The sequence below is a fragment of the Lepisosteus platostomus genome, chromosome 18 (genome assembly GCF_059453375.1).
Source record: "Lepisosteus platostomus isolate fLepPlt1 chromosome 18, fLepPlt1.hap1, whole genome shotgun sequence".
In the NCBI taxonomy this organism is placed as follows: Eukaryota; Metazoa; Chordata; class Actinopteri; order Semionotiformes; family Lepisosteidae; genus Lepisosteus; species Lepisosteus platostomus.
Genome location: NC_142628.1, coordinates 1,126,515 through 1,145,308, shown reverse-complemented (window position 1 = coordinate 1,145,308; position 18,794 = coordinate 1,126,515). Strand labels below are relative to the sequence as shown.

At 45.9% G+C, this 18,794-nt stretch overlaps 1 protein-coding gene across 1 annotated transcript; it reads left to right on the top strand.

The window, feature by feature from the left end:
- Positions 1-145: 145 nt before the first annotated feature.
- cat (catalase) lies at positions 146-17,057 on the top strand. The gene is made up of 13 exons (XM_088611799.1): positions 146-557; positions 2,227-2,398; positions 3,734-3,844; positions 5,532-5,662; positions 6,739-6,843; positions 7,766-7,891; positions 8,866-9,057; positions 10,487-10,639; positions 11,803-11,941; positions 12,693-12,823; positions 13,865-13,972; positions 15,198-15,281; positions 15,839-17,057. The coding sequence occupies exons 1-13, from the start codon at positions 492-494 to the stop codon at positions 15,893-15,895; spliced, it is 1,575 nt and encodes a 524-aa protein (XP_088467925.1). The 5' UTR covers positions 146-491; the 3' UTR covers positions 15,896-17,057.
- Positions 17,058-18,794: the final 1,737 nt, after the last annotated feature.

Below are 18,794 nucleotides of genomic sequence, written 5' to 3'. Positions count from 1 at the left end.
TAGCAGAATTATTCACATTAACTCCCATCTACTGGACGTAAAAGATCACTTTTAGGCAAGAGACGGGCACACCAGACCGGTGGTTCTGTAAATTGTTACAATGGGAAACGCCGATGAAATCTCGTTTTTTTTATACACTACTCGGTGTTCACATCTAACTTTTCACAAACGGGGCAAATGGGGATGAGAAAGAAAAAAAAGTAAATATTCTGGTACGGAAACCGAAAACACGTCCCAAATCACTGAGCGCGTTTATCTTTTTGGTCTGGAAGAGAGCCGATCCGTGAGATCAGGAGCGGGTGTCCTGTGCCGGGCCGGCCGCAGCAGCGCTGTGACTGCCAGGCGGGGCGACCAATCGCAGCCCGGGCTGTGGGAGGAAGGGCAGGCCGCAGCCCGACAGCCCCCAGCCTGCTCCCCGCTGGAGTACAAGAGCAGCTCCCACGGCAAGGACCAAGTTCACGTCTCGGAAACAAACCTGTGCAGCCGTCGGGATGGCCGAGAGCAGGGAGAAGTCATGCGATCAGATGAAAATCTGGAAAGAAAGTAGAGGCTCCCAGGTGAGCCTTTTTTTGAACATATCTGTAGCCTGAATGTAAAACGGGTTTGAACGTTAGAGATGAGCTGTTTGTGTGTGTGTGGGCCTCGAAAAATCTAAACAATAAAATCCCTATTGCAGTGAAATTAAATTGGACTTTTTGGAGATTCCGGTGCACTTGCTGCACACTTCTTTATGTGACGTTGTTTTGCTGGGTTTCTGCATTCGCGTTTGTTGTTTATCTTCAACACTTTCGCTTTCCGAGCAGCTTTTGACGTGCTTTGCCTTTAAAACGGTGGTTACTTGGTGTATTGTGTACTGCCCGGTTTTAACGAAAGTGCATTGCGTTGCATGTGGACCCTAATAAAATGACCCGTATTCCTACCCAATGGGGTAAACGTGTGCTTGTTGGACTACATTGCAGAACGCTTTAAGCGATTATAATGGCTTTCCCCACATGGGGACACGCATTAGCGCGGTTAATAAAACTTATTTGCTGTTGTTCGCACCACGGGGATTTTGCGGAGGAGTGACGCCTTTCCACTCCGACCTGCAAGGTTGGCAGAGAAAAAAAACAGCTGACCCATTCTAGCAGAAAATGTTCTGTAAAGAGGTGTCATCACACCTGGCGTCTGTCGATGACGCAAGACGGGTAAAGGACCCGTTAGTTTCAGTGATTAGCACCCGAAGGGCTACATTAGAGAAACGGCCTCGTTTGTTACCTTTCTCATGTGGGATGTCTGTCAAAACCTGTGGGTCACAGTACTTACGAGTTATGAAAGAGAAACTATGTTCATTGTCACCAGAACCGTTTTTCTATATATAAGCTTTTATTACAGTATGCTATCTTCCCACCCCTGGACCAGTGTAGAAAAAGCGCCTCAGAGGTCACGTTTATTTTGCTTCTTTTCGGAAGGCTTGTCGGTCACATGCCTGCGCTCAGAACTTGCGAGCTTTGCGTTGTGCTGATTGCGGGGTGACAGCGGCCTGAAAGAGGTGGTTCTTGCAGTCGCAAACCGAAATTCCTATATGAAACAGTATTGTTTTCTTATTCTTTGATTAGTGCCAGCATTGTTACATTTGGTGTGTGGAGAATGAAAATTCAACACGTATGTTAAAAGAGAAAGAACCGGTAAAAAGGTTTATTCCATGATGAAAAGAAAATAAAAACAATTTTTGTTGCTCTAAATGTGCAGCCATTCGTTTCCAGTGTGATTTGAACAGTCAGCCTCCCTACAGATTTTGGCAGGTTGGTCCTAAAGGTTTGGCCAGTGGGTGAAGAAGGAATGACATTGATATCGCTGAGGCAGTGCATTGACCCATTACCCTCGTGCTCTGGCCAAATTTCCCCCTGGTCTTTACCCATCATGGCCTCCTAATAACCCCCATCTCTGAACTGGCTTCATCACTCTGCTCTCCTCCCCACTGAGAGCTGGTGTGTGGGGAGCATACTGGTGCTCTTTAACTGCACACTGGTGGGAGTGGAGGGGATCCCCATGACCTGTAAAGCGCTGACTGGCGTTGTCCAGGAAAGCGCTACGTAAGTGTAACGATGTCAGTGTTATATTATTTATTCTTGGACATGTAAGCAGCATTTGGAAAGAGGTTTTCCTGTAACGAGTAATTAAGCAGTGTTCCAGCCTGCGTGTTGGAACCGGCTGAAGGAGAGTCTGTCTCTGGTCACTTTCCAGAAGGCGGAGACTCTGACCACGGGCGCTGGGATCCCTTTGGGAGACAAGCTTAACGCCCAGACCGCCGGCCCGCGGGGCCCCCTCCTGGTGCAGGATGTGGTCTTCACGGACGAGATGGCCCACTTTGACCGGGAGCGCATCCCGGAGAGAGTGGTGCACGCCAAGGGGGCAGGTGGGTACAGCCAGGGCCCGGGGCACCCCGAGGAGTGTGTGCGCGAGCTGGAGAAAGTGCCCCTTCCGACTGCAGCACCGGAGACCCGGTGGCACAGTGCTGGAGTCGGGTGAGAGACTGTGGGCCCTGTCCAGAATTCCCTGTTCCCTGAGCTCCAGCTCTGCAGTTTCAGAGCCGGGACAGGCAAATGGACAAAAGCAAGTGGGGGGGGGTTTGGAGGGACTCTTTCACTGTGCAAATCTGGCCCCATCATCCACTTGCACTGAGTCATAAGGGAAAATCGCCTCTGCTGGAAAGTCTTTTTTTTTATGATAGTTTGATATTTTGTGAGAACGTGTACTGATTGTGAGATGTTTTCTTTGATATCAAGTTTTTGTTAGGGGGGGAAAAAAAAGCCTTTTCAGGAATGTCCCTAGAAGTCCAGTCTCTGTCACTAACTCAGTGTTCGACATTGCTGAAATTAACTGAGCCTCTTTGTGGTCTTTAAATGGAGTACAAATCCATATTCCTTCTGTAAGTGTCCCTGTAAGTTTTCTTTGATAAAAGCTGCATCGAGATGACTGCTCAGGTAGCTACTTCTGTGGCTCCCAGTCCTTTGAGTCTCAATGCAGCGTAGCTCGTTCATGTTGAGATCCTTGTTGAAGTGTTGTGGTTAATGTTTCTGCAAGGCATTTAATCCCTGAGACTGGTGTTGTAACAGAGATGTCGAAATGGTACATTCCTCAGCTGCTGGAATTGAAGGCTCCTGTCTTATCCCAGTGTGCTGAAATCCTGTTTTTGGTGTTCTTGGCAGTAAAAAATGAGCCTTGAAACTCCTGACTTAACGTGAGCAGAGTTAATTGTTCACAACAATTCTTTCTGATCAGGGGTTAACTGGTGTTTTGTTTGCCATTTTGGGTGTTGTTGGGGGTTTTAGGAATTATGAGTTCTGCACCAGTGAGAACAGAGACCTCTTGTGGTGGGAGGTGTGAACTGCAGCAGGGGTGGGGGACTATCTGTAATGTAATGTTGTAATGTTTCTTTATTAGCCCTATACAATTTCTTGCATTAGGAATGCGTCTTTTCGCATACCCCAGCTTTTCTCCATGGAGACACAGACACAGAGACAGGGAGAGAAGCTTGGGGTCAGAGCGCAGGGTCTGCCATTGTACGGCGCCCCTGGAGCAGTTAGGGTTAAGGGCCTTGCTCAGGGGCCCAACGGAGTAGGATTCCTCTGCCGGCCGCGGGATTTGAACCAGCAACCTTCCAGTCACAGGCGCAGATCCTTAGCCACAGAGCCACCGCTCCGCCCTGGGGTGCCTTGGCTGTACAGTGTGAATTTCCTTCTGTTTCCAGGAGCCTTTGGATATTTTGAGGTGACCCATGACATCACAAAGTACACCAAAGCCAAGGTGTTTGAGCATGTGGGAAAGAGGACACCTACCGCTGTGAGATTCTCCACTGTGGGTAAGGAAATACCGTCACACAGCATTCTCTGAGTGTCAGCCTGGCCTCTCTAAATACTGAGACATACTTAATAAAACTGTTCCACCCTAATTCTCAGTTACATGCTGGGTCTGTTTAACTGCGTAATTGTAAAATTAATCAAGAGGACTAGCCAGATTTGGAGGTGTTTATATGTGATTGTACCTCAGTGCAATTGATGTTTTCAGTAATTCATTGTAAAGCACCTTAAAGAAAATCCTATTTATGCCTGACTAGGAAATTAGAAATTAATTCCCAGGCCCCAGATTTAAGTAAATAGTATTTTTATTTAGTGATCTTCTCCTAACTCTTGCACACACTCCCAGAGTCTGCCAGCACATTGTTTACAAGTCCACGGTGAACCCTGGACTCTGCCCTTCTGTGCTGTTACAGATAAAATCTGGAATTGCAAGCACATTCTGTCAAAACAGATTTCATTAACATGGTCTTTATGTAACATATGTTTTTATGTTTACTTGCGATGTGTGGCAGTCTTTAATCTGTATTGCAGGAGATACCCAGGATTCCTTGGTTGTGTTTGAAACTATGGTGAAACAAACAAGCATGTTTTACTTACAGGGTAAAGAGTGAGGCTGCCACAACACCTGAAAACCCCCAAAACAAAATATCAAGGCATTTCAATCTTCAAACTTGGGGACTTAGAAAAAGTATAGAGGCACAGAGCAGGGGCAGTAAAAAAGTAAAATCATGCACACAGCAGTATTCCAACTTTTCCCAGATAAGAACGTTTTCCAAAGCCCAGTGTGACCGGTGTGTGAGTAATGCTGTATGTTCCCTGTAACAGTGTTCCCTGATCCACACGGGTCGCAGGTCTTGAATGAGGTCTCGGGTGGAACAAAGCCCTAGACCACAAGTATTTTATTCATAGTGAGTCTATCTCTTGTACGTGGTTACAGGGTTTACAAAAACAAGTCCATGGTGCACACTGAACTGTGACCTTCTGTGTGGTTGGTAAAACCAACTATTCACTGTCCCTCCTCTCTCTAAGAGTAATGTTGCCTATTCCATGACTGATTCACCAACTGAACTGCTTTAATTATCATTTCCCTTACTGTAAATGTTAATCAACAGAATCGCCTGGTCAGACTTAATACTGCTCACAGAAGGGAGAGCTGGGTGATACGTATTGCCCCATGCTGCAAATCGCTCTGGAAAGTGTCTCAGAAGTATTTCCTATAATCTAAGCTAATACATGTTGTTTAAATTGAATCTTTATTACGATAGGGAGAGGTGAGGGCTTGGGACTTGTCATGAGTTAAAATCCCAGGTGCGGCGGTTGTATCCTTGAGTATAGAATCACACTCAGTTTCCTCATAGCATGTGAAAGTTTGTTCTTAATTCACTTACCTGGTAGAATGCTGAAATGAAGGTAACTGAAGTGCAGGTATCAAGTTTTTCATCTTAGTGTCGCAAAGCATTCACTGAAATTGTACCTGAATGGGTGGATTGAAATTCAATCCCAAGAGTTAAAGATAAACCACTTCCGAGTGTGTTTCCAGGTTGGTGTCAAAATTGAATGTCAACAGTAGGAAACAATAACCGCAGGGAATAATGAAGCTGTAAGTGATAAAAGGTGCTTTTCTCTCCCTGAAACCTGATCAGGAGGTGTGTGCCCAGCTTCTAATTTTTAACGCTTGTATTTCTGAAGCTGGGGAGTCCGGCTCAGCGGACACTGTGCGAGACCCTCGTGGGTTTGCTGTGAAGTTCTACACCGAGGAAGGAAACTGGGACCTGACTGGAAACAACATCCCCATCTTCTTCATCAGGGACCCGATGCTGGTGAGTCTGGTCCCTCTCACTACCGGCTGCACAGCCCAGCAGCCTTTCCTGTGGTTTAAGCCTGCATGTGCACAACAGGAACATGTTTTAACACAACACCATGTCTTGGCCTTTTCCTAGTTTTTCAGTTTATACATTTTCCACTGCCAACTAAGCTTGGTGTGAAAGAACTTGGCAGTCTCTGGGCAGGGCTACCTGAGCTACCGAGAGTCTTTGGGTCTGCACCAAGATGGATTGAGAACAGATATGTCACGTCTTGACAGATTCCTGGTCTTTCAGTGATTATTCTGCCAGTATCTGAAGTTCAGTGAACCAGACAAATTGAATGGGTTTTGCTTTAAGAAATATGACTACAAAAAAGTATTGTCAGTTAAGTAGTGGTAAGGTCTACAGCAGTACAGAAATGGATCTTGGTTGACGCAAGATCCTGACTTGAAAAGCATGACTGATGTGTCTGATCACGTTCAGTGGAATGCAGTGCGCATCAATCTATTTTTCTCCACAATGTTTAGGGATATTTCGTTGCTCATCTTAAATGACTTTGTGCAAATAAGGAACTGCAAATGAGTAACAAGTAGTGGGACCTGACTGTTCGAAGTGGGTACAGAAACGGCCATAAAGGTTGCTGATGGCCAGAGCTCTGGACCTCTGTGTGACGGGCAGTCAGCCCTGTCCCAGAGGAGGCCGCAGTCGGTTCTCGTGACCCCAGGGCCTAAAGCTGTGCTCCTTTCTGTTCAGACGTGTGGGTCTTACTGCACACCCGCTGAAGCCTGGAGAGTGCTGACAGTGTGTCAGCTAGGTCTCTGTGGGAGAAGCTGACAAACTAACAAAGACATCGAGAAACGAGAGGAGGGTTTGGTTTTGGGATCTCGTTAGAGGAAAATAAGAGTGCAGACGTGCCCGTTTCATTTGAAATGTGGCTTGCTCAGTCATTTTTCCCTAGGCCTGTAGCACGCTGCCTTGCTTTGTTGGCAACTGATGACAATACTTAGGTTGCTGCAGAAGAACATGTAATCTCCTGTATCTGATGTTTCCTCATGGCTTCTACAGTTCATAGCTCTCTTCCCTGTCTGCAGTTCCCGTCCTTCATCCACTCCCAGAAGCGCAATCCTCAGACCCACCTCAAGGACCCCGACATGGTCTGGGACTTCTGGAGTCTGAGGCCTGAGTCCCTGCATCAGGTGCGGAGATGCGCTTCTCTCGCCCAGCCTTTCTCTGGTGTGGGAGAGGCTCACACGTCTTCTCGGTTTCCTTGATTTCCTCCAGTGGACCCTGCTGCTGGGGAGAATGAGGTTTCAGCAAAACAAAAGCTTCCAGGTTTACCATGCCTGGTCTTTACTGGTGGTTACTGGGAGATAAGGAAATTGAGCACACTGCTCAGGTATGCCACTGAGGGCGCTCCTGAGCAGCTTGCCAGGTGAAGACTCTCTCTCCCCAAGCACAGGGAGGCTGTCTGATCCAGGCATCATGGGTTTGAGATGGGGGGGGGTCACGTTGCTGGCCTGCAGAGATCAGGATTCCCAGAGTGGACTGGCGCCTCCCCTGCACCTCGCAGCGGGGTTTGTGTGGTTGTTGAATGTTACTCTTTCTGGGAGCAAGATTACAAACTCTTTTGTCCCATATTTCACAGTGCAAAGGTGCAAGGGGGCGCTCACCTTGCGGTCTGTGTGGATCCTAATACCCCAGTACAGTGACGGGAGCACTGTACTGTAAAACAGGCACCGTCCTTCCGGATGAGATGTAAAACCGAGATCCTGGTTCTCTGTGGTCATTAAAAATCCCAGGTTGTTTCTCGAAAAGAGTAGGGGTGTAACCCCGTGTCCTGGCTAAATTTCCCATTGGCCCTTACCAGTCATGACCTCCTGATAACCCCCATCTCTGAACTGGCTTCAATGCTCTGCTCTCCTCCCCACTGATAGCTGATGTGTGGTGAGCGTTCTGGCGCACTATGGCTGCCGTCACATCATCCAGGTGGGGCTGCACACTGGTGGGGGTGGAGGGGATCCCCATGACCTGTAAAGCGCTCTGAGTGGAGTGTTCAGAAAAGCACTATATAAGTGTCAGGAATTATTCCTACTGTGTTCCCACTGATTCCTGGTGTAGGTCACGTTCCTGTTCAGTGACCGGGGCATCCCAGATGGGCATCGTCACATGAATGGCTATGGCTCCCACACCTTCAAGCTGGTCAATGCTGCAGGCGAGGCCGTCTACTGCAAGTTCCACTTCAAGGTAATGCCAGGCCAGGCTGTGTCCATGGCATGTGTGCAAGGAGATGCCAGTGAGGTGGCCTTGGTGCACTCCTACAGACTTCAGACGGGAGAAGGTCTTGACCACAAGTCTGAAGTTTGGGCATTGAGGTTCGATTTCCTGCTGTATGCTTAAGTATCAGTGTAACTAATGAGAAATAATTTTGTGAAATGTTTAAACATTTGCTAAAGTGTCAGAGCAGGTGATACCTGTATGCATGCAGCAAGCGAAATTTGACTCATTTGGAATTTCAGGTTTCTGTACCAGCCTAACGTAACATCCCTGCTTCAGGCAGGTCTCACAACCTCACAGATGGGCCAGTACAGTAATCACACGCTGTACCAGCAGCCACTATGTTCCTTCTCCTATATGCAAGATGTAGCAATTCTTTTTTTTTCCATATAATGAGCCTTATTTCACTCTTATGAGCTGGTCTCTTATAAAGCATGTAGTACAGAATATCTAATATTAATGCATTTTCTAACAAATATGTTGTAAATATTGTACTCTTCTGCAAAGGGGAAGGATTGTAGTTTTCCTATTTATAGTTAATGCATTGGCTAATGACTTTAATATGTTACCCGAATAAGTGACCTTAAAATGCTTTCTTACTTGGGTACCATTCTGTTCTGTATTAAGGTGAGGTTTGGGCGTCTGAGTGTACATGTTTGAGTTTTCACCTTATGAACAGTTTTCCAGACCGTGTTAATCTCGTTGAATGATTGGTTACTGTGCTTTTATAGGCTTTGTTGCTTCGTAACTGTGGGACGTTTGTCCTTCTGTGGAGCAGTGTAATAATGGGCCAGTCCTAAGGCTGGTTTCGGTTCCTCTGGAGGACGTGGCTGATGCTGTAACGTATTTAGAAGCCAGTAGACATGGTTTTATTCACAAGGTGCTCTTCAGGTCTGACTTTCCCCAGTGACTGTAACCACAGAGGCTGTCTTGTGGTTTTGCAGACTGACCAAGGCATTAAGAACCTGTCTCCAGAACAAGCAGAGCTCCTGGCTGCCACTGACCCCGATTACAGCATCAAGGACCTGTACAACGCCATCGCCAATGGCAACTACCCCTCCTGGACATTCTACATCCAGGTCATGACCTTTGAGCAGGCGGAAAGTTTCCCCTTCAACCCCTTCGACCTGACCAAGGTGCGTACGAGAGACCAGCCTCCTGGGTGTGCTGGGTCCTGCTACACCACTTAGATCTCTTTGCTTTTTAATTCACGGTTTTGGAGGTTCCTGCCAAGTCTTGTTTTTTTTTTTATTTTCAGATAAAGGAAAAAGCATTTGACCTTGGTAGATCTGTATTACCAACTGCAAGATATTTTAGAGTTTTTTTTTTATAATGGAGAGCAGTTTTAGATCTGGAGCACTAGGTTTGAGAAGTAGCTTTTGTAATTTGTGCTCGACGTTCAAAAGCAGAGAGTGTGAAATCTGCCAGATGATTGGAAGTATGGAGTATTGTTGGAAATGCTTAAGTGGTTTATTTTTTGTTTTTTTTTAATAATTGATGGTAGTTAGGGGAAAAGTCATTAGAATTTTTAAAAATCTAGTTAATTGTTTTCCTGTTTAAATTGCTGGAATTATCTTTTAAAAATTGAACAAAATAACCGTAATAATCTGTTAGTCCCTGTGGTTGGTTTTGGTGCAAGAATTCATTCTTTCAGTGAGAAAAGAGGAATTTTTCATCTGGCAAATGGCCTAGACAAGCTCCTGTGTCGTTTTTCTTGTATAACCATTCATGACCTGGAGGGGAGACTGCTGGGAAAGCTAAGGTTGCTGCCGAAAGAGGTTTTAGATGGGCCAGTAGGGGGCGCTCACCCTGCATTCTGCAACCTGGGGCTGCACATTGGTGGTGGTAAAGAGCGTTTAGGGTGGAGTGTCCAGAAAAGTGCTATAGAAGTGTCTTCTTTTAGTAAAAAGCAAACTTCAGTCTCAGCTTTTTAAGAATATGAAAATAATTTTTGTCTGCATTTGAAATAATTGCACTAAGCACAACAATCATGAAGTCTGTGTTGCCTGAGATGTCCTAGTTCACAGCTCTGCTTCTGGGTCCCGTGTTTTTAATTTTACAGAAGGAACAGAAGCCTCAAACACAACGTGTGTTTTTAATACATTCCTGTGCTTCCGAATCCGACCGCTAGAGGTCAGGCTCTTACATGCTACTGTTCGTACTAAAAAAGCAAAGGATATTCTGTTTCACTGCCACTGCTTGATCTTTTTCATGAAACATTAGTGGAGCTCGCTCTTTTTTCCTTCCCGTTTAAATTTTTAAAAAGGCTTTGCTAGCCACAGGTAGCTTGAGGTTTTTTTTTTTGTTAATTCCATTTTTGCCTTTCCAGGCATTTGAATGTGGGAAGCAACGATTAATTCTCTGCTCAGTCCTTTCTCTGGTGTCCAGTGCTTGAAATACAGACTCAACGGACGGACGCTTCTACTTCAGTTTTCTGTTTTTTTTTAACAGACCTGTTCTAAAGGAAGATGCTGTTGAATCCGGCTTCACCAGAGCTGCAGGCCCACAGGCCATGGTGCAGGCCCACACACCTCTTCTCATTCGGCTCTGTTCTTCCTCGCTCAGGTCTGGTCCCACAAGGATTACCCGCTGATTCCGGTGGGCAAGCTGGTGCTGAACCGCAACCCCGTCAACTACTTTTCAGAGGTGGAGCAGATTGCCTTTGACCCCAGCAACATGCCCCCTGGGGTCGAGCCCAGCCCGGACAAGATGCTGCAGGTGGTTATTTCCTCCCGGAGGAGGGGCTGGCGGAGCCATCTCGTGTGTCACTGCAGAGCGGCGCCTGCCTGTGTGATGTATGGAGGCTGTTCTGCAGCTCCTCCGCACAGACTGGCTGGGGAAGTGAGCGGACTGCTGTGGTTAGTTTGCAGAAGCCCGCGGCGCAACACGCTGTTCTGCAACGGCGCTCTGTGGTGGTCCATTCGCAAACCGACATCTTCAGCTTTGTGTTTTGGGAAATGTTGATTGTGATGGGGCAAATGGTAACGTAACACCGTGAAGCAAGGTCTTTTCAAATCATTTGTACACTAACCACTTCCAGAACAATTTCACAATCCTGTTGATTTCTCCGGTTGTCCCAGAGCCCCTGTCGCTGGTGCCCTTCCTATTGCAGGTTTTAGCTCACGTTTGCCGTTAGGTTGATGCTTCACTGTTCCTTTCCACCGCCGCCTGAGGCCTGTACAAGCCCTGGCGTTCTAATACGCTAATCATTGTGTGTCCATGTATTTCAATATGACCTCACCTGTGATTAAGGTTGAAAGTGATATTGAGAGATGAAGGGCTTTCTTCACACTAGGGCAGTTCTGCTTGCATGATATGGAATTTCTGTGAAATGGGGGGGCTGAGCTGCGTGTCCAGATCTCCAATAGTCCACACAGACCAGGACTGAGGGGCTGTCTCTTGCCATTCAGAGACAGGTTCTTTGGGTGTTCAGAGTCCCATTTTAACAAAACATACTCTTGCCTTGAGGGAAAAGCCCTTGACAATGACAGTTTGTTAGAATTGCATTGGATAAACCACCGCTTGCCCTAGTGAGTCTCCACAGGCCTCAAGTGAAAGGTTTGTCACTCTCTTCCCAAACTGCCTGTGACCCACATGCAAGTGTTTCAGTTTGAGACGGGTGTGTGCTCACTGTGCTGTCAAAGCAAACGTTGCTAGGAATAGCTGTCAGTTTTCAGAGAAGGCTTGATATTCGATTAGGGATCTTTTAAACCCTGTCGAAGGCACATGCCTCATAAATGCGCAACCCTTTTTTGCAATCCACCTCTGTGTTGAAAATGCTGTTTCTGCATCATGCCAACTGGTCTTCCTAGAGAAGTACAGCCATTTGCCCTAGAGGGGCTTTGTGGCATGTGGTTAATCTTGAGTTCTTCTGCCTCCAGGGTCGCTTATTTTCGTACCCGGATACGCACCGACACCGCCTGGGCGCCAACTACCTGCAGCTGCCTGTGAACTGCCCTTACAGAACCCGGGTCGCCAACTACCAGAGAGATGGGCCTATGTGCATGTTTGACAACCAGGGTGCGAGACTCTCTCTACTTTTTAAAAAGCAGTCTAATCTTCTCTTTCTGTGTCCTCTGTCATGCTTAGTCATGTGGTGCGTTGTTGGAATCTTTGTACTGGCACAGGAGAGGTGGAGGTATGTCAAAGCTGAGCCTACAGCACAGGATTAACAGGGACCACCCCAGGGTATCTAAATCCACTCTAAACAAACAAGTGCTCACATTACTCCTGCCCCTGCGTCCCTGCACTGGCTTCCTATCAGGTTTCATGTCAACTTCAGAATCCTCATGCTCACCTGTAAGGCTCTGCATGGCTTGGCACCTCAGCACCTGTTTGACTTACTATCTTGCTGCTCCCCATCGTGATGCTTTTGCTCATCTCCTTCTAGTCTTTTGTTTGTCCCCCACGCTCGTTTATGTTCTGCAGGTGACAGGGCTTTTTCTTGCTGCACACCAAAGCTCTGGAGTTCTGTCCCTAAGAATATCAGTCAGATACCCTGAGTGCTTTGAAATCCAGACTCACGACCTTCATCAGAATGCCTTTCTGTTGAATTGGTGTCTCTGTTCATCTACTGCATTTCTAATCGCTTGTCTTTTAACCATTTTCCTTTAAAGCACTTTGAGAAACTACTTGTAAAGATTCTGTATAAAATGTTTATTGCATTCCTCAAGACAGTGTTGGATCAATAAATCTTAACAGAGTTTATAAGGAAATGGGAAAAAGTAGCTTTAGGTTTAAGATCTGAGCAGAGGCTTTTGTGTTTTTGTAGGCGGAGCTCCAAATTACTACCCCAACAGCTTCAGCGCCCCCGAAGCCCAGCCCAGATTCCTGGAATCTAAATTCAAGGTTTCCATCGATGTCGCCCGCTATAACAGCTCTGATGAAGACAACGTCACCCAGGTAGAGAGAGAGACAAATAAGCTGGATGGGCTGAGCATCCCTCCTTCATTTGTCATCTTTCTCGTGTTTCTGCTCAGCTCGATTTTCATTCTTCTCTTTGGAGAGATGCTTGGTTCTTCTTCACTGTGGGTGAAGCGTGGGTAAAAACTGTGCTTTATACAGTTGCAAAATGAAATATTCAGCTTTCAAAACATGATTAAAATCAGTTTGTTTTAATGTGAGATTTATTGAGAATCTGTCCGTTAACCCGTTCAAATGTCAACATCTTTTCAACATCTTTGCACATATTGGCGTGGGATTCTGAGGATGTTTAGTAGTTCATTTCTACGTTTCAGCAAGAGGAGTCCATAACAGGAATTTGTTTTTCTTTTTGTGCTTTTGTTGTTAAAGGAGAAGAGTGATTTTGTATTCTTTTGGTACTTTTGTGCATCATTGTCCTGATTTAGATTCTGCATTTTAGTTACAATTTGCAACTGTTTCTTTTGAACCAATTTACAGCTGAGCCAAGTTGTGCTTGGTAAGGGATATAGAGGGCATCTGAGCTGAATCGGGGGGGAACATCCATTTTGTATAGGTGCCTGTAGCCAATTTGTAATTAAACTGTGGTTAAATTCTTAACTTCTTAACATGCTGAGATCTGGTAAGGTCAGTAAAGTTGCTGATAAGAAGTACTATTGAGGAAGAAGAGAAATCTGTTAATGCAACCTCAGAGAGGGTGATACAATCCATTACATTACACCGGAAAATTAAAATTCATGTAGAAGTAAGAGCACTGCTGTTTGTACCAGCATTGCTCCATCTCCATTATCACAACTCCACCTGGCCTGTCTGCAACAGCAGGGAAGAGGGAAGCCGTGGTTTGTGTGTAACGCAGCAGACAGCGAGGGGCCGAGGCTCTGCATCGGCCGGTAGATACAGCAGGTCTGCAGCCGGGACCTGAACCCACAACCCACCCTGATGAGTTGAGAGACCTTCCCCCACAGGATAAGCAATGGGATTTTTTTTTAAAAGCGTTTGAACAGTGTGTCCCCTCCCTGCCAGGTGCGCACGTTCTACACGCAGGTGCTGAGCGAGGAGGAGCGCCAGCGGCTGTGCCAGAACCTGGCCGGGCACCTGAGGGGAGCCCAGCTGTTCATCCAGAAGCGCATGGTGAGTGGGCACTGGCGCCCCTGAAGGCAGCTGGGTTCACACCCGAGCGTGATCTGCGAGTGGGGCTGAGCAGGCAGCACAGGGAAGAGGAGGGCGAGAACAAAACCCGCCAGGCCGCCATGTGAAAAACCCCTGAGCTGACACGGGCAGCGTGCAGCCTCCAGGGACTCCACAGCCCGCCTGTCCTAGGGCAGTCTTGGATCAACCTTTCTAGCTGGTTTTGTGCTAAAGGGGGGGAAAAAAAGGTTTAGGTTTTTGGTTGTAAAGAAGGTTGAGACCCAATAAAATCATAGAATTTGCTTACAAAGGAGGTAGTGGGTTCTGAAACCTACAGACTTTTATAGAGGTAAGGGATGAAGTCTCTTGCTCTGCTTTTTAAGACCTGTCATACAAGTGTGGCCTACAGTGTTTTCTCTTGCTTTTGTAGCTGCAGACATGCTTGCAAGACCACAGAGCCTAAAAGCTTGTGCTGGCGCCATTGTGGCAAGAGGCCTTGCAGATATGGGCTGAAATGGAAACGTTTAAGACCTGATCTTACAGACTTGGGGACTGGGAGTGCCGAAAGCACGGTTTCAGGGTGCTGCCCTCTCACAGACCGAAAGCACCAAACTTCTGAATCCTGCTTCTACTAATGTCCTATTTGTGGCAGAAGAAATGAAAACTTGAAAAATCCTAGCTTTTGACATTGGAGTCTAAAATTTAGTATTTTAAAATCTTGCCATCATTTGGTAGAACTGATTTTGTTTTCTGTACCAGGTACATGAATACGAACTAAAAGAGTGGACCATTTAGCTATTCAGAATCCTTGCAATGTACCTGGCATGGCATGTTTGTGGATCCCCCTAGTATTATATCTGTTTTATAGCCCCAAGCATTTTTTCAGGATTGGTAGGGTAGTGGAACAGTAAGTGCTGAGGATGAACATCCTAAATTTTTTGGGCATCATCTGCCAGGGCCCATAAAAGCTCTGTACACTGCAGTACAGCAGGAACTGTCCTGGTGCCCAGCATCTAAAGCATGCCACTGTTGAGCTATCTTGCCTGTGCTTGATATGACTCAGAGAACAGTGCTCAGCTGAGCTGCTCAACCTGCTGAATTCCAGTCCACATCACTGCAGAACCTGAGCTCGTTGATCCCGCTCGTTACCAGTTGAACGATCAAGGAGATGGCGCAGGACTGAATCTGGTCCCCTTGGCTGATATTTCTGCCGCCGGTGATGTTTCAGTTGCAGAACCTGATGGCTGTCCACCCAGACTATGGGAACCGAGTGCGGGCTCTGCTGGATAAGTACAACGCTGAGGCCGACAAGGTATGTCAGGAGTGCTCTGAACACGAGGCGCTGCCTACTCCCCTGTCCCTGATCCACGGTTCCTGCGCTCCTGGACCGTTCAGGGACAGTCGTCGAGTAATAAACCGCTCATCATGGGGAAAAATTGAATAACATTTCGCATGTTAGATTCATGTTCTACAGCCTCCTTTTGTACTGCAACGGGCGTTTGTTTATCAGTTATCTGATTTGCCTGTACATTGACATTCCTGTATGGGTTTTTTTTAAACGGCTGGGTTTGAACATTAGAACATGAGACTTGCTCCAATCAAGAGGAGGCCATTTGGCACTCGGTCCCTAACTGACCCAAGGAGAGGGTCTTGGGAGAAGGCAGGGTATTGGGTTTGACGAGACTGCAGGGTAGCTTGTTCCCTGCTCCCCCACCCCTTGGTGCAAACGGCCTTATTTGTTTATATACTGTAGTTTTACTCCAGCATGCGTTACGTATGAAAATGTTCATCATTATAAATATCCATTTTAACTGTGAACTGACTGGGATTTCAGGATTAACTGACCATAAATGTTTTCGTTTCCTCCAGAACGTGATCCGGGTCTATTCCCCCAGCTCCCAGTCGCTCGCTGCCTCCAAGATGTAACGTCCCAAGTCCATGGAGAGCGTGCCAGTGGACACCACAGGCTAATGGTGTTATTCCTGCTGTTTCCTGACATGTAACAATAAGCTGAAGAATCAGATTTCTAATGACGACTAGTAATTGGATTCTTAAACACTTAGGATAAGAATTGGTTTTATAAGCTAGGTTTTGAATTTTTCAACTAATCAGAAGGGGTGGCCAGGCAGGGGTAAAGCCTTAAGGTCTGGCTTGGTGATCACACTTTTTTTCCAGTTTGTGTAAAAAGTGATTGGTGGGTTTTTTTTGGTCAAATTTGAGTCCCATTAACATGGCTAATAGGACTAGTTTCTGAGACAGACACCTGTATTAGGAGATGTAGTTCCACTTTTCTAACTACTGGAGGGCCAGATACTGCTCACCTGTGCAGTGGGATGAGGAGCTGAAGGATTTGCGGTGTTTCAGAAGTGGCATCGTGTGATTGAAAGGCAAAGCCTTATCGATTTCATATCCTGTTCTGTCATGCATGTCAGTTTTGTTTTTTCATCCAGATATTGGAGACTGCACAATCCTGCAGTTGTGGGTTACTGGCCAGGGGGAAAAAAACTTCCCCTGCTCCTCAGGATCCTTGCATTGTACAGTTGGGCACCATTTTTGAATGGGGGGTGTATTGTTTGTACAATGCACTGCTGTAGGCTCAAGGAAACCAGGCTCAGCAGAGACAAATCTTTTCCATTTGGATAAGATCCTCTTACATCAGTCCCAGTAAACCTGGCACTGGAAAAAAAAATGCTTTTCCTAAAAGTAGGAATTGGTTTTCATGTTTTGCTCATCCGTGACATGTGGTGGCCCACTGGAGCAGCACTTACAGAGTCTCCAATGCCAGAATGAGGCTGTTAATTTAGGATTTGTGCTTTCTGAAGGAACCCTGTTTTATCTCCTTACTCCGTCCATGTGCATGAGGAGCAGTAGTCAAAAACTGTTTTGAGCAGTTAAGGTTGAAATGTTCATTATTTGGAGGGAATTCATCCTTTTTGTTGGGGAAAGTAAACTGACTGTCAATGCAATTTCATTTTCGATTAATATACCTGCTGATTTATTATATACAATTAACCTCCAGCTATGGATGCTTTCAAAAGCTTGGATTTCTAAACAAATCTGCTAATAAAGTGACTTTCTTTTCAATGGATTTGAAAGTTTTCCCTGGTGATCTTTTTAGATTTATTTGAAAAGACACATTTATGGTCTGGGAAATCCAGCTTTGTACCCTTGAGTTCTTGAGGTTTTTTAGTCAGCAAATGTGTAGACATTTATTGCACGTCAACCCAGACAGCAGCCTGTACAATGCAGCTCTATGCCCCACAGCGATGTTGTTTTACAATTAATTACCTGTCTGCAGGTATTGGTGGAAGAGACTTGGATGGACCTTGACCGATTCAGATTACACCTTTGGGAAAAGAGAATTCCAAGCAAGATCTTTAAACTACAGCCCTGTCTGAGCAACCAACCTCATATCTGAGTGTAGAGAGAAGGACAAGGTGGTGCTAGGAGAGGAGGGAGAGTAATAAGAGAGAATGCTAGCTCCTGTCATGGGAGCAAAGGTGAAACCATGGTTTACAGTAAGAATCGCTAAATCCTCTCTGGATTTTTTTCTGGAAGGAAGCCAGAGTACCCAGAGGGAAACCCTCATGAGCCTGGGGAGAACATGCAAACTCCACACAGACAGGCACCCAAGGCTGGAATCTGCTGAATCAATCCCCATCCCCCTGTACTGAACACAAAATAGCAGCATATTTGTCAGTTATTTCCCAATAGCTGTTGCATTTCAAGTATCCAAACCAATAAGGTATTTATGTACAGCCACCACTGAGAGTGGGAGGGGGGGGGAAATCTTCCAACCGTGAAAAACAAACCAGGATACACAAAAAAAGTACAAAAGAGAATGAGGCTGCCGATTGTTTTTTGTGGATCTCTGATCTGGCTATCAGCTTCTGCAATACAGCTGGGGAGCATGAGGCAGAGCCCACCCATTAAGTAATAAAGTTTTCAATTTCCATTTGTGGTCTCTGGCTTCTGTTTTACCAAAGTGTCTGAATTCTAAGGGGTTGATGATACTATTGTTACTGAACACTGTCTATTGCTAGATTTGGACTGAACTGTGAACCAAATTTTAAACCTTTAACAATTTTGTACACATTCGGGTGCACCTCTCTGAACATCCTGTTGCCAGTCTCTGACCTCCATAAGGGCTTGCAGCTAATATCCTATTCACCTACACCTTGCAAAACACATACAGGCCTGAGCTTGTGGTTTCCATTCTCGAGCAGCTCTGTGCCAGCTTGGTTTCCTGTAAATGCCAGTTTGTTGCCAAAAATGGATTCGTTTCTGGTTTGGAATGAAAAAACAAAAATATGCTATGTTCTACATTTCAAAGACTTTATCAACGTATCTGTGTGTTTTAGTGGAAAGTTTTACATGCAGCCATCAATTGCTTGTTAGGCAAAGGTGATTAACAAGTTCAGGAAGGATAACCATGACATTTATTGGTAAATAAACTTTGATTGAAGTCAGTCTCACACAGCTGGTCCTAATTGCCACCATTCCAGAAATTAGATCCAGTACAGTGTAAATCAAACATCTCCGTTTGCATTTGTCTGAAGCATCCCTCCACCTTGCAGCTGTCCCCTGGTTCTCTCCTCCCTGACTGGGGTTCGAGACCTCTCATCCTGGGTCCAGGAGGCTACCCATTGAGCCAACAGGATCAACCAAGCCTACAACATACCGTCAAAAAAATCAGAACATTCACGAAGCATCTCATTCTTGGAGATTGTTGTCTGTAGTAAAATATATTTTCTGAATATACTTTTACCAGTTCAGGTCTGGTATTTGTTTTTCTGTTCGTGGGCTTTGAGCGGTCTTGCAGATG

Bases quoted from the DNA above. Each gene is read 5' to 3' on its own strand.
- cat (XM_088611799.1), top strand. From the start codon at position 492: ATGGCCGAGAGCAGGGAGAAGTCATGCGATCAGATGAAAATCTGGAAA. The intron at 3,845-5,531 runs GTAAGGAAATAC...GTATTTCTGAAG, and splicing joins TGTGAGATTCTCCACTGTGG to CTGGGGAGTCCGGCTCAGCG. The intron at 9,058-10,486 runs GTGCGTACGAGA...TTCCTCGCTCAG, and splicing joins ACCCCTTCGACCTGACCAAG to GTCTGGTCCCACAAGGATTA.